The sequence below is a fragment of the Macadamia integrifolia genome, chromosome 5 (genome assembly GCF_013358625.1).
Source record: "Macadamia integrifolia cultivar HAES 741 chromosome 5, SCU_Mint_v3, whole genome shotgun sequence".
In the NCBI taxonomy this organism is placed as follows: Eukaryota; Viridiplantae; Streptophyta; class Magnoliopsida; order Proteales; family Proteaceae; genus Macadamia; species Macadamia integrifolia.
In genome coordinates this window covers 273,110-287,317 of record NC_056561.1, presented here as the reverse complement: position 1 = coordinate 287,317, position 14,208 = coordinate 273,110, and the positions used below count along the sequence as shown (strand labels likewise).

Below are 14,208 nucleotides of genomic sequence, written 5' to 3'. Positions count from 1 at the left end.
TTCTTCAATAAATCTATCTGTTACCCACTCCCTCCCCCCACCCAAAAAAAAAAAAGGGTATGTTCTTCTGAAGCTATCGAAAGCTGATAAGTCTACGATTCTAAGTATTTCTGCAATTACCATGTATTATTTATGGTTATATCATAACAAATGCATCTTTCAGAGTGTCCCCCCTTCTCCCATCGTTACAATTCGACTCATTCACCAATGGACAGATGACATTTTCGCCTCTGGTAATTTTGTATCTCACTCTGTCTCCGTGGCTAGCAATTCGAATTAACTTGCTTTAACATGTATATGGATCAACCAATTTTTGTTTGTGATGGATGCTATGACTCGACTGCCAGGGGAATTCTGGAGGCAATGGAGAAAGGATTCCGAAGAATCGGGTTGGCCTTTGAATTCATATCTTGTTATCTATTTCGTTATTTTGTGTTGATATAGATGTAATTTTATGTTTAAATTAAAGGACCCGTATGTAACTTCAGCGGCTAATAATAGGTTAGCTAGCTAAGAGGCAAAGCGAGAAATGCGGATGCATAGGTTAACGACAACTGCTGTTGATGATGTGGTTAACTTTATTTCACTTTCACTCTTAGTGTTTTTATTGATCTTCTCCAGCAATAAATAATTTTCCCGGTAGGTAAACGTAGTTAAGCTAAGAAATCAGATGTCCCACGCTTCAAACCCATGGAGACCACTCCCACTCTACCTCCTGCTCACAGTGCTCTTTCCCAGGTGCAGGCTTCGTCATTTGCAGAACGTCTTGCTGAGGAGTTTGCATCCAAACTCGAACTGCCGAACATGAAACCGGATCCGGTGGAGGTTTCGGAGGAAACCCTTTTGAAGGCCGATCAATCTCTGCAATATTCTATTGTTGTCTGGGTTTTGGATGGGGTCCATATTTCCATTATGGAGCTACGAGCTATGTTCAGTAGAGCTGAGCATTCGAAGCCCATCCGAGGGTTTGAACTTCATCTAGTTGATAACGCCCCTGATAGATTTGTGATAAAGTTGCGCAATGAACGTGACATGCAGGTTATACTTCTTTCTCAGCCATGGATCTACGCTGGTCATGCCACCATTCTGCAGAAATGGAATCCTGAAATGCCTGCGGAACAAGTGATCTTTCCCATGGTCGTGCTATGGGTGCAAGTGGAAGGCGAAGAAGGCCCCAACAGTTTCCTGCCCTCTTATGCCATGCCCACGATGGCGGTACGCATGTCAAGCTTGAGTTTTCTCCTTTCGATTTTCTCAAATTTCCCCATTGGTGTATATTTCGGCTTCGCTGTGGTCTGAGTGTGAAATGAAGATCCAAAATTCGATCTAGAACTAATCTCTGATCTCTTGTCTCGGTCTCTCTCGTCCTCTTCGTTGTCGGATTTGGAATCGGAGCTCGAGGTACTGTAATGGTCGCCCCATTCGCTGCAATGAACTTCTTTAACCCCAAAACTCCGGATTAGATCTGGGGGTTTGATGATGACATCAGGGATATGAGTCGATGGGATTTCATAACCGAACCAACATTGAAAAGAACTTGCTCTAATATTATGTAAATTTCCAGACCTGATAAGAGAAACTGTTCAAGAGTTTATAGGAAGGGATTATCCACTCAAAATTGATGGTTTCTGCTTTCTAGTTTGGGTGCTAGACTTACCCTTTTCCTTTTCCTGTAGAGGAAGAGGTCATTTATCCATTAGCAAATTGCAGATATCAGCAAGAGTAGCATTAGGTTCACCTGAACCACAAAGCTCAATTACTATCCTAGTGGGCTGTTTGCTCAGCCAGTGGAGTTCAAAAGCTTTTTGGAGATAGCCTGGTTCGGCTATCCATTACCTGCCATCATTATATCTGATGTGCTTCCTCCTCCTTTTTCATTAGTTGAATGGAACTGTTTTGCAAGAAAATCAAAAACCCACACTACAAAGAACCCCCAAATCACAAAACACCAATGATCACAAACAGAGAGTTAGGGTTAGCTTAGCAAAAACGTAGACACCAACTACCCATCTCGTCAAGAGCAAAAAGAGCTGCAAATCTGCACAAACAGGATGAAAAGTAGAAGCCAATTGTGATTTAGGATCGTTGGCGACGAGGAAGATAAAACCGGCGGTGGATTTGTGGCGTTGGAAGGGTTGTTTGATTATTCCGATGGGATATATGGGAATGGTTCCTTCAACTTGTCAGTCGGAGTCCCTCCCTGCTCTTTCTTCGTCTCTCGCCCGTCGCCTGAGAAGATCCTAATTTGGGAAAAAATATGGGTTTCAAAAGTCTTGAGTTCATACAAGAAGTTGCCTACGGTTCCCCAACAGCGAACACGAAGTATACCATCTCGCGTTCGAGGAGCCTTTGCCGGAGAAGGATGGTGATGAACTCGGCACCTGAGAATTGAGTATCTGTAGATAAAAAGGGCAATTTCGGGTTTTTGAAAATTTTCAATGAACTTAACTGCAACTGCTTAATCCAAATAAGATGCTAATGGTACCGGGTTTAAATGTAATTTTTTAATTTTCAAGAGAAATTATATAATTTTAACAAGCAACAGGGAAAGGTTGATGTAAAAAATCTTATATAATATACATAAGANAAATTCCACAGGCGGCGATCCGTGAAACTCTGGTACTTCCGAACTGTGAAAGTATATGCATCCCATGGATGTTAGCAGAAAAGAATGATTGGGTCCCAAGGAAGATGGCTCCATTCCTATGGGTTCGTCAAGAAGCTGTTGATGAGCCTAAATTAGGAGAAGCACCTGGGGACACTGGAGGGGAGCTTGTAGCCACCAGCAGCAGCAGGGGAAGAAAACAGAACGCCAACAGTATACAAGATGAGCGTGAGAAGAGTAAGAATGTCCTTCCTGCTCACCCGCCAGCTTATGAATCATCTGAGTCGGCATCATCTCAAGCTGATCTATTTCCTTCAAGTTCCAGTCACCAATCCACCAGCAGTCAGTCACTGCTAGATTTGAGGACCCCACTATTAAGGGATGAGCCACAGGAGAGTTGCATTATTCAGAGAAGAGCAAACAACCCAGACTGTCAACCCACAAGAGCAGTGATACGGAATGAGGAACAGACTGCAATTGGTGGTGATGCAAGGCCAAGGAAAATAGGGAAAAGAGAAAGGATGATAGGATTGGGGAAGAAGATGGGGGAAAAGCTTGAAGAAAAAAGACGGCACTTGGAAGAGAAAGGCAGGCACATTGTTGAGAAGATGTGGGGGCCATCATAGTAGAGATAAACTTAAACCTGGTGGAATTGGGTGCACACAGTTACTGTTGACTTCAGTAGTTGCAGGCAGGGTGTTTGGTATTTTGTACCACTGTGCAGAATTTGTGGTTGCTACTTGGCTGAAGTTGATATATTGTAATCTTTAAAACGTTTCTTTAAGATAGAGATGTGTTGTACAGGTAACAAAAAAATTAGATATTGTATTATATTGATTCAATCAATGATATTCTTGTAGCGAAAACAAGAGCAAATGGTATTTTAATTTGTACCAGGAGGACATTTAACGGCTACTTAAAGAAGGTTATGAAGCTTATTGATCACTCGACTAGGAACTGCTAAACATCTATTCTTCATCCATCTGAAGGTCAAGCTGCGAAGAAGATTCCTCTCAGCCAATATCCTAGGAAGGACACTCGGATTTGGGACAGCTCCAAGAATGGAGCATTCTGAATTAAATCAACCTACCACATGCTCTCTAATAAAGCCATGGAGTAATCCACATCTTCTCCAGCAACTTCATATAACTCATCACATTGGAATCAAATTCAGAAGATCGTTAGGAAACGAATTTAGAATTGCTAAATTCTGGAGGGCCTTGTGCCCAAGGATTGGATTGGCTTCAGGTGAAGCGTTGAACCATAGGCAAATTCCAATTGACCCAGCATGTCCTCGATGTGGAGCTATTGAGACTGTTGATCACATACGTCTCGGTTGTTCATTTACCAAGGCAGTTTGGTTTGCTAGTTCAGCCTCCAATGTAGTTCATCCATTGAATGATCCAAAGATACATGTATGGATTATGAGCTGGATTGTCTTAATGTGGGTTCTAAATCCAGGTACAGAGAGATCAGTGGCTAGTGCTCCTGTTTATATTAGCATATCTAGATTGCAAGAAATGAGAATTGGTTTCCGATGGAAATAGCACTCTCAGCTCAGCATCTTTTTCTGAGTTTATCCAAGCAACATACAAACTCTGCTCAACTCCGGTTCGGGCAACAAATTCTCACCGGAATGATTGTTGGTGCCCTCCTCCCATGGGAACTCTAAACCAGCTCCCTTCACCTCAGTGCTCATGGGGGAGGCCCTTGCTGCACGCACAGCTCTTCTCCATTCTATCTGAGACTCTGTTAAGTGTTAATCGCATACATATTGAATCTGACAACATTAAGCTCGTGGAAAGCATCACACATCCAGCAAGACCTGCCAGGCTGGAAATTTCTCATTCCATTCACTACTAATTAGACAGCTGATGACATACTTTGTCGATATTTCTTTCTCTCATGTTAATAGGGGAATGCAACAATGTGACAAATTCCTTATCCCGGGAGGTCCGGCCTGTCCCTACGGTTCCCCAACAGCGAACACGAAGTATACCATCTCGCGTTCGAGGAGCCTTTGCCGGAGAAGGATGGTGATGAACTCGGCACCTGAGAATTGAGTATCTGTAGATAAAAAGGGCAATTTCGGGTTTTTGAAAATTTTCAATGAACTTAACTGCAACTGCTTAATCCAAATAAGATGCTAATGGTACCAGGTTTAAATGTAATTTTTTTAATTTTCAAGAGAAATTATATAATTTTAACAAGCAACAGGGAAAGGTTGATGTAAAAAATCTTATATAATATACATAAGAAATAAAAAGAGCTCCTGACGGCCCAAGTATAAGGGAGAAATCCGCACACCTCATCAATGAAGATGAAAATAACAAATCATCCACATGGAATCCACATTATCCAAATAGGGAAAACAAATAATAAATAAAGACTCCCATGTTTGAAGGAAATAGAACTCATGGTGGGAAAATATATATGCCGAGTTGGTGGCATTTCAGGATGGACTACTAGTGGCATTACCAACCTGGTGGCTCAAATTGACTCCAAAGCCGCTCTGCATAGGGTTATGAAATAGGAAGACACATCATGATGATCCACTGCTTCCATTACTACGAGCCATTGCACAGACACTGCTGAGCTCGGCTACCTTGTCTATTTAATCGGAAAAGGCTGTGTATAGCTAAAGAATCTGTCTCTATCTCTCTCCCCCCTCCCTTCAAAAACAGCCCCCTATGCCCTTTTCATCCCCACCCTCTTATTGGTTGAGCCACTAACTTCAAAAAAGCTGGTGATACAACTGACCTCCTCTTTAACAATTAAATCACAAAAAAGCGAAAAAATCCTGTTTACCTAGAGGCCCTGGCCTCAATTAGATGCTGTATCTTCTTTTATGCTATTTGGGATATTTAGTGTACGTTTGGTTTAATTTATAAAAGACTACCTAAATAATAATAATAATAATAATAGCTGAAATCTAATCATACAATTACAAACACTAGTGGCGGATGCACAAAGCACGACCGTACATAATCATAACCATATAATCATCAAATTAACATCCAACCCTAAAATAACAGGGAAAAAACAACAAAAAGGCTTCAATCATGATGGTAGAGGAAGTACTCCCTGCGGGTAAGGGTGGGTCTGACGCGGTTGATCCTGATGAAATACTAAAGTTACACGTACAATTGACACCTTACACACTGTAAGATGTTCACTACTCCCATTAGATCAATCATGAAGCTTTAGTCATATAGCTTGAGTGACTGGTGCCCCTTGTCATCAAGCTGAGATACAGCATTCACAGTTGAAATCCATGTCTATAACAACTAACATGGACAAGCCATCTTCTCCAACCTTACCTGGTCTCCATCTCTTTCCTTTGATATCTCTGAAGCAACATATGATTGATGATAACCAGCTAACTCCAACAAAAAAAATGAACACTCGAGAAGACAGCTGTACCGATATATTCCTTCATTATTTAAGAATGTTCCTGCAACTGTTCTTGACCACTTGCTTCATTTCTCTTCAGTCCGATAATTAACCATGTAAATAGCAACCACAGTGACGAAAGCTCCCACCAGTTGCAGAGGTGAGAATGTCTCACCAAGGTACAAAAACCTGGGGTTGAAGTGCAATATTTAGAGTGAAGTGGGAAAAAGTAATCTTGTCGCCTGTGCTAGATTTCACTTTGGGTTCAATAAAAATGATGGCTAAATATTCTAAATACGACTATAGAGTTGTTATTCAGATCCTCCCATATATATATATATATAGCACGTATTTTCTTTTCTGTCTTTATGGGCTTTGATGATCTTACCCGAAAATTGAAGCAAACATTGGAGTTAGAAAGGTGAGGGAGCTCAGTTTTGTCAAGCTACCTGCAAATGCATCACCAATAGATAATTTCTCTCAGTAAAATGAGATTTGGAAATCCTGGCACTGATGACTGAAGAGATATTAAATGACTCCACTCCAATAAGTAAAGAAGACCTCTGGTTGCATTGTAGTAGAATACACCATAGCTGACAGCACTTCCAAATATGGAGGTATAGACAAGTGCCAGAAGATCACTTGTCATCAGCTCCTTTAGACTCCCATTGATACCAGGCTCATGATTAAGTACTGAAAGCACCACAAGAGGTAGCCCGCCAATAACCATGTGCTGAGAAGGAAAGCAAGAACATTAGTCTCTCCAATCTCCATCTAACATTGTTCATCCAATCGTGATTGACCATGTAGCATAGATCTTAAATTTTTAAAACCAGACTGAACCAGTCGGTCAAAGCATGTTGGAAAATATATAAAATTAAGCTTCTCCTGCTTCGAGTATGAAAATCAGCTAATAAAACCAGAAAGAAACCCAGACTTCCCTCTCCCTTACAATATCCAGTCTGGTTTAAAAACTACGCTGTTAAGCTTGTCTCGAATTCTTGACCCGTTTTGAAGATTGAGACTCACTTCGACATGTTCTGGTAGCGACCTGAATGAGAAATTTTTTGAGATCTATGATAGAGGCGGAGGAGTTGGGCCGATAGGACCAAACCCAGAACCCAACACTGATCTTGTATGGGGGTGTAGGGGTGGGGGCGTAGCCCCCACGGTATGGTTCAACCGGGTCGACCCATCGGTGTATGGTTCGACTGGGTCAACCGCTACCCAATGGGTCGACCAGTGACTTAGAGTATATATAATGTATTATTGTCTAGTTGAGAAAATCATTGTATTTTGGGGTTTTTCGAGCTAGGGCTTCAAGGTGAGTTTTCTTGTCACTGCTTGAGTGTAATCTCTCTTTTACATAATTAAACATTTTTTTCTTCGCCCGAGGACGTAGCACACCACACTGATGTATGAACCTCGTTAAATCTCTGTGTTTTGTGGATATTTTATTTATTTATTTTCGAATTTCTTAGTGTTTAATCTAATATACGCTTATAACCAAAATAAACATAGCAACAAGAGGACCCTAGCCAATCCATAAATGTCACCCTTCCCCCCACCCCAACACCAAAAATAAATAAATAAATAAATAAATAAAGAATTGGAACTTACAAAAAGTAATGATAATCTTTGTTGGAGCTAACAATTATTTATTTATTTATTTATTTTTAGGATTGTAGCTTAGAAAAATTATTGATAATCTTCGTATCCATATGAAAATATCAGATCATCAAGCACCTAGGATATAGTGAAGGAGGGGCCTATATCAAAACAACAAGCTAGGCAGAAACCATAGACTCCACGTGACGGTAGAAATGACATGTTCAAATATTTTTTTCCCCACTAAAGTCCTGAGAGAAAAGCTACATGACTGTGGCATAAAAAAAAACCTATCCAAGTTACTAAGAAGTCTAAGACAAAAGACCTACCCATCCGGTTGCCATGATGGGGTCAGAATACTTGGATACCCAACGGACCATAACAGTGCCCACTGCCATGCTCTGAGCCGCAAGAAGCATCCACCACTCTCCACTACCCCACAATGAATTACTCTCCTCCAAAGTAAGAGCAGGGATCTACAAAAGAAACAACACAGTTTACCTTGTTAATCCATTAAAAAAAGAACAACTAAGGCATGACCATGTGGGTCCAAAGGAAACAAGAAGTTCTCCAAATCACATGGAGAACTTTCACAGACAGCATTTAATCCCCACAAAGGTCATCCAAATTTTATTTTGTCCCCTCCACCGATGAGAAAGAGCCTGCTATGGCCTTAAAAGAAGAGAAGAAAAAAAAAAAAGTGTCCTTCACTTCATAAAGAACTTTTCATAAATGAGCTTTCATTCACATCAAGGCCTTCCAGCTCTAATTTTGCACTATTCTGGAAGAAACCTGCTAATAGCCTTCCAATGTCCCTCAAGAAACATTGAGCTTAATTCTATTCCCAAAAATATATATGATGCATCCAATGTGTTACTGCAGTTTTCAGCACTTATATTGTCAAGCTGATAAATCCATAATCAAAGAAAGAAAGGGGGAAAAAAGTAGGAAACATGTGGAGCTAAATTCTGAAAGTGTACAAAACCAAAATAGAATATAATAAAAATATAAAATAAAACTTTTGAGTATCTTACTGGGTAAGAAGAATTACCTCCAGAAGCAGAAGCCCTATAACACCAAAGACAAGACCTGCAGCTCCAACAAACCCAATAGATTCACCAAATAATAAGGCTGCAAGTACAGCCACCGTCAAAGGCTGTGAATCAATTATCACCTGCATTAATAATTAAAAATCTTGAAAAATCCCAATGTTCATAATCACAAGTTTACAACCAACAACAACTGCAAGATAGGGCAAGATTGATGTCGTTTAACAACTCAAAGAAAAGCCAGCTGAACTTAATACAGCAGCTGAACAACCAAACAGATTTCACTTTAAGAATTTAGAAATCCGAACTGACTCCATGAAAATATCAACTCAGATAGCATACAAAAGCAGTAACATCAATTTCAAATTAAACAACTACCAAAAACAAAACATAGAATTAACGAAAATAATCCGTAGCTAACAATGGGATTTATAACTTACACTACCCAAACCCGCTGAAGTCGTCTGCAAACCTTCGGAAAGGAAACCCTGTCCAAATATTTTGAAAGAAAAAAGAGAAGTGATATATGAGTTTCACAAAAGAAGAAAAAGAAACTAAGAATAACACCCCCGGGGCCAAACACAGCATGTCAAGAGAAAAAAAGGCAAGCTTACATGATTTTTATTTTTCAAAAGTTTTCAGTTGCAGAGACAATTCTTTCTGCAAAGCCCACCTGAAAACAAGCAGCATCGACAAATCCAAAGAGAAGGATCGAAGCCCACGCGGTGACCCCGGAAGGTTGCCTCCTCCCCGTTAAGCTTGCGAAACCGATCAAAATCATACCTGCGGGAATAAGTCGGAACGATGACACGAAGAAAGGTCCGACCTTGGGCAAGACCTCTTTCATGGCGACCATAGTCGTTCCCCAAAAGAAGAAGGGAGAAACTAATAGAGCCCAATCCAAGAAGTCTCGAGCAAAACCCTGGTCGGAAATCTTTGCATCTCTCAAGGGAAACGCTGAACCCTTCAGCTTCAACAAAGGGTCGGTCTCAGACGAGGATTCCGTATGATCAGAGACAACACAATCGACGTCGAGTCCGGTGCCGAGGCAATCAACTGTAGAGTCCATTTCGGGCTGGGGCCGTGTGCAAGCCACAGTGACGGTGGTTGTCGGAACCCTCCTCCGACTAGCACTAAACCTGAACTCGTTAGAGTCGTTGGGTTTGAAGGCAGAAAGCTGGAGCAATTTTTCAGACGAGGCCCACGAGGGGCCATGCCGGTTTCTAGGGTTTACTGAGTTCGTATACGGGGACCAAAACAAATGCAAATTGGAGTGAAGGGTGGAAGAGGCTGCTACTGCTGCTGCTGCTGCTGATGCCATTCTTTTTTTTTCTATTATTAATTAATAGTAAGACCCTAATTCTATCAACTATATGGTGAAAAATGAAGATCCACGGAGATTTCTATCTAATAAATCTATTTTTCTGGGACGAAAGGCCGAAGGTTCTGCACGACTGCAATCTGCTGATAGCAGAATAAGTCCCAAAGCGGCTGCCCCGGTTACCGTGAGTGTTAGACCGTAGAATAGGAAAAGTGTAGGGGCCCTATGGCAACTGCGGATAGATGATCTCAGACGGTCAGACACTCAGACCTCAGTAACGATTAACGACCACGTTTTTCTTTATCGTTTATTTTTCATTTCTTACTTCCTTTATAAATTGAGAAAATTTCTATTCCTCCCGTAAGTTTTAAAAATCGGATCGGATAGGATCGCCCATATCAGATCGCTATCGATATAATGGTAGATATAAGGGTAAAATGGTCAAAGAATCATTTTTATATTTTATTAGGGTTAAATCCTTCTAATCCAATCCAAGTTCTAAGACCTTCCTCACCTGTACTTGTAATGCCCCTGGTACTTGGGTGTCAAATTCTTTCCCCTTTTGACACAGCGTCCCCACTAGGGGTATTAATTCTAAAGCCACACCGGTAGTAGGGGTGTCAATTAGTTGGTTCGATTTGGTTTCGGTTCTAGGAATGAGGAAGATCAAAATCAATCTGTTAAGGAACTTCGATTTTCGATCGATTTTGGTTTCGATTTGGTTTGGTTACAATTTATTTCGGTTTTTTAATATCGGATTAACATCGATTTTGATCGGTTTTATTATTGGGCTTGAATCATAATGAAATCTTACATTTATAACTTATAGTGACAAGATTTGACCAAAAAAAAAAACTTTAAACTTATAATTAAATCAAGGTTTATAGTTGTATGGGAAAGATAATTAATATTGAAACCCTATAATCCAATCATTCATTTAATTATCCAACTAGTTTTATACAGTGAACAAGGAAATCAATGGAAGCATTATTACAATTTATAAATCAAAATTTCTATTTATAACCTAATATTCAATGATTTGTAACAATTCCTCTTATAAAAAAAAAAATTCTCACTAATATTGCAAAAAATGGATAATTAATTCATCAATTTATAATCTCATAATCATTTATTTTTTTATCGGTTTCATTTGGTTTGGTTATTGGTCGGTTCGGTTTGGATCGGATCGATTTTCAGTCGGTCCCAACATACATCAATCCAAAACCAATCCAATAAGGATTAGTTTGATTCGGTTCGGGTTTTATTGGTCAGTTTAGATCGATTTTATCAGTTCGGGCTAGGTTTTGACACCCCTAACCGGTAGGCCCGACCGAGTCTGACACATTTACGGTTCAATCGAACCGACCTGATTAATAAAAGTGTCAGACTTGAGCCCGACACATTTATTAAACGGGTGTTCACAGTGCAAGTAGCTAGCCCGTCAGGCACCCGACCAAACCAACATGTTTATGCGCCCCGCTTGAACCAACTTGTTCTAACCCGACCTCCTTTAATACTACATAAAATTCCTATTTCTCTACTATTAGTAAGAAACTAATTAAGCTTTCTTACCCCTTGCTTTGTAATAGGATTTTATTTAATTAAACTTTGTTTTGTAAGTTGTAACCGTTATAATCTCTCTCTCTCTCTCTCTCTCTCTCTCTCTCTCTCTCTCTCTCTCTCTCTCTCTCTCTCTCTCTCTCTCTCTCTATAGTAAAAACAACCATAACCTCATATCAATTCTCTTTTTTATTAAAGATTTACATCACATATTTCTGGGCCTTCAATCCACCAAAGAAACTAATTTTAGTGCAGGCACGTTTAAAGCCCGCTTAGACTTATATAGGTCCATAGCCAGGTTAAGGCCCGGATAAGGCCCATGCAGTCATAATCTCTCTCTCTCTCTCTCTCTCTCTCTTGGTAAAAACAACCATAATCTCATATCATTTCTCTTTTTTATTAAACATTTGCGTCACATATTTCTAGGCCTTTAATCCACTTAAGAAAAGAATTTTAGGGTAGACACGTTTAGAGCCTGTTTAGACTTATATAGGTTCATAGCCAGGCTAAGGCTCGGATAAGGGCCTTTTAAGGTAGCCCAATTAAAGCCAACACTGACTGGCCCGATTATAAGACCGTACCATGCCCCCCATAGTTAGGTCCATAAACTTAAATGGGTGTTCACAATGCAAGGCTTCGAAGTGACCAAGCCCTGCTAGCTCGACCGATTGACAACCCTAGTCCCCACTATGCCCTAGATGTTGTGGGGGTCCGCTCTGATACCATTTTATAATGCTCTGGCCTCATTAACATTAGCACAATATTGTACTTTTTGACCCTTGTGCCTCAAATCTTTAAAATATATTGTGCTATGTTAAGGAGGTTAGAAATTATAACTAGTCCAACAACCTCTCCCTAAAAGTGTGGAACTAAAGTTTGCACACTCTCACTATTCTCTCAAAACTTTTAGGACTTACTGTCATTTGGTGGGGACACCTCATCCTATACATTTGTCGTTTTCTTGGATGTCATAATACTCACCTTATGCTCTATTTGTTTGACAAAGAAAAATGAAAAAGATAGGTATTTTCCCAAACTACTACAAATATGAGTGTTTGGATAAGTGGGGTAGGAAATTTATAATTTGAATCATTTCAAACTCTTTTTTCCTTCAACTCCCTTCAACTAAGGATGTGAATTTGAAATCGAAACCATTTACTACAATCAAACTGATCCATTTACACTGAAACCATGAAACCATTTATTAAATGGTTCGGTTTTGATTTTAAAATTGAAATTGTGATTCAATTTTGGTTTTGAAGCTTAATAAACCATTAAATTGATTAACATATACGTAGTAACTTTAAGTCATTCAATGTTAAGTTTACATACATTTCAATAAAAAAAAAAAATTTACATTAATTTTAAAAAAAACATGTAACAATAAACAATTCAATTTTACAATTTACATCAATTCCACTAAAAATTTTAAAGATAAAAAAGTTGTTTGGATAAAAAATTGGAAAACATAAGAAAACCATTTAAAACCCTTTAAATCGAAACCGTTTATAAATGGTTTCAATTTTAATATATGAAATCGTTTATAAATGATTCGATTTTGATTCTAATAAAAAAATCTTACACTGAACCGAATCGAACCCATCTACATCGAAACCAAATCGATTGACACCCTTACCTCCAACCTCACACACAAGCCTGGGGTTGCATGCTAATCACATGGGTTGCGTGCACTCAAGTGTTGGGTTGCGTGCATATCAGAGATTGAGAGGGAATTAGAGAGATCCGGATGCAATAGTTGTTGTCTGCTAATATAACAGTTAACTTTTCCCACCCCATTCACTTTCAAAACTTTAGGCCCATTTGTTTGACGGATAAAGTGATAGGAAACTTGTGAAGAGGGTCTCCCATTTGTGGGTTGGGTTGACAAGGAAAGGAAAGGAAAAGAGATAATGAAATATATAATTTTAGTGGGGCCCATTTCTATGGAAAATAAAGGAAAAAGAAATGGGGTAGAATTCTATGAGAAGGAGAGGAAATAAGAGGAGGAGAGAGATATATACAAAACAACTATCCATGAAGGAAATTAGGAAGGATGTTAATTGGTTTGGTTTCGGTTTAAACGGTTCAGTTCACATTTATTTGGCTGAAATCAAAACCGCACCGTTTGCTAATCGGTTGCACTTTTTGAAACCGCAACCATTTAGTAAACGATTTTGGTTCCATGGTTTTTAAATGGTTTCGGTTTCACGGTTTTAAATGGTTTCGATTTCAATTTATTCCATACGATTTCTAAACGGTTAGCAATCAGTTTGCTAGTTTATTCATATGTTTACTAAAATTTGCTTTTGGTGATAAATGATTCAATCTTACGAATGTAAAATGCAAACCATTATGTTTTGTTAAAACAACCAAACAACTAAGTAAAAGAAAATATTACATTGAGAATTTTTTTTTTCGGTTAAGAAAATAAAACTTCATTAAGTAGAGAGAAAGTGATTTACGTCATTGTATGATCTGAAGTTGTAAAATTGAGATCGTTTTACTATAATCATATGTGCAATTGTATGCAATCCTAGAACCACTTCGCTATTGGGTCTATAACAAAAAGTAATGCTATATAGAAACTTATGTACATCCAAAACTAGGGGAATTACACTCAAAGGCCATGAGGTGGTTTTGTAATTTGAAATTAATCCTCCAAGATCTTCCGA

The 14,208-nt window shown here is 39.2% G+C and overlaps 3 protein-coding genes and 1 long non-coding RNA gene across 8 annotated transcripts; 2 read left to right on the top strand and 2 right to left on the bottom strand.

The window, feature by feature from the left end:
* Positions 1-48: 48 nt before the first annotated feature.
* On the top strand, positions 49-1,638 carry LOC122079586. The gene is made up of 2 exons (XM_042646175.1): positions 49-233; positions 348-1,638. The coding sequence occupies exon 2, from the start codon at positions 691-693 to the stop codon at positions 1,297-1,299; it is 609 nt and encodes a 202-aa protein (XP_042502109.1). The 5' UTR covers positions 49-233; positions 348-690; the 3' UTR covers positions 1,300-1,638.
* LOC122079588 lies at positions 545-2,572 on the bottom strand. 2 transcript variants are annotated; one of them, XR_006140468.1, is made up of 2 exons: positions 1,658-2,572; positions 545-1,579 (listed from the first exon to the last, which is right to left on the bottom strand). It is a non-coding gene; the product is annotated as an uncharacterized LOC122079588 (long non-coding RNA). The 2 variants fall into 2 exon arrangements; XR_006140469.1 differs by having other exon boundaries at positions 545-1,566.
* Positions 2,573-2,589: 17 nt separating this feature from the next.
* On the top strand, positions 2,590-3,498 carry LOC122079532 (the record flags this gene model as incomplete). Its single annotated transcript, XM_042646070.1, has 1 exon — positions 2,590-3,498. A coding segment is annotated over one exon (642 nt), but the record flags the coding sequence as incomplete, so codon positions are not given.
* A 622-nt stretch (positions 3,499-4,120) lies between these two features.
* On the bottom strand, positions 4,121-10,240 carry LOC122079585 (WAT1-related protein At3g02690, chloroplastic). 4 transcript variants are annotated; one of them, XM_042646171.1, is made up of 7 exons: positions 9,329-10,226; positions 9,096-9,143; positions 8,658-8,780; positions 7,936-8,082; positions 6,560-6,731; positions 6,387-6,447; positions 5,528-6,187 (listed from the first exon to the last, which is right to left on the bottom strand). In XM_042646171.1, exons 1-7 carry the CDS (start codon positions 9,974-9,976, stop codon positions 6,085-6,087), a joined length of 1,302 nt encoding a protein of 433 aa, XP_042502105.1. In that variant the 5' UTR covers positions 9,977-10,226; the 3' UTR covers positions 5,528-6,084. The 4 variants fall into 4 exon arrangements, with proteins under 4 accessions (XP_042502108.1, XP_042502105.1, XP_042502107.1 ...); XM_042646173.1 differs by lacking the exon at positions 7,936-8,082 and having other exon boundaries at positions 9,329-10,236; XM_042646172.1 differs by lacking the exon at positions 6,387-6,447 and having other exon boundaries at positions 6,448-6,731; positions 9,329-10,232.
* Between the last annotated feature and the right edge of the window lie 3,968 nt (positions 10,241-14,208).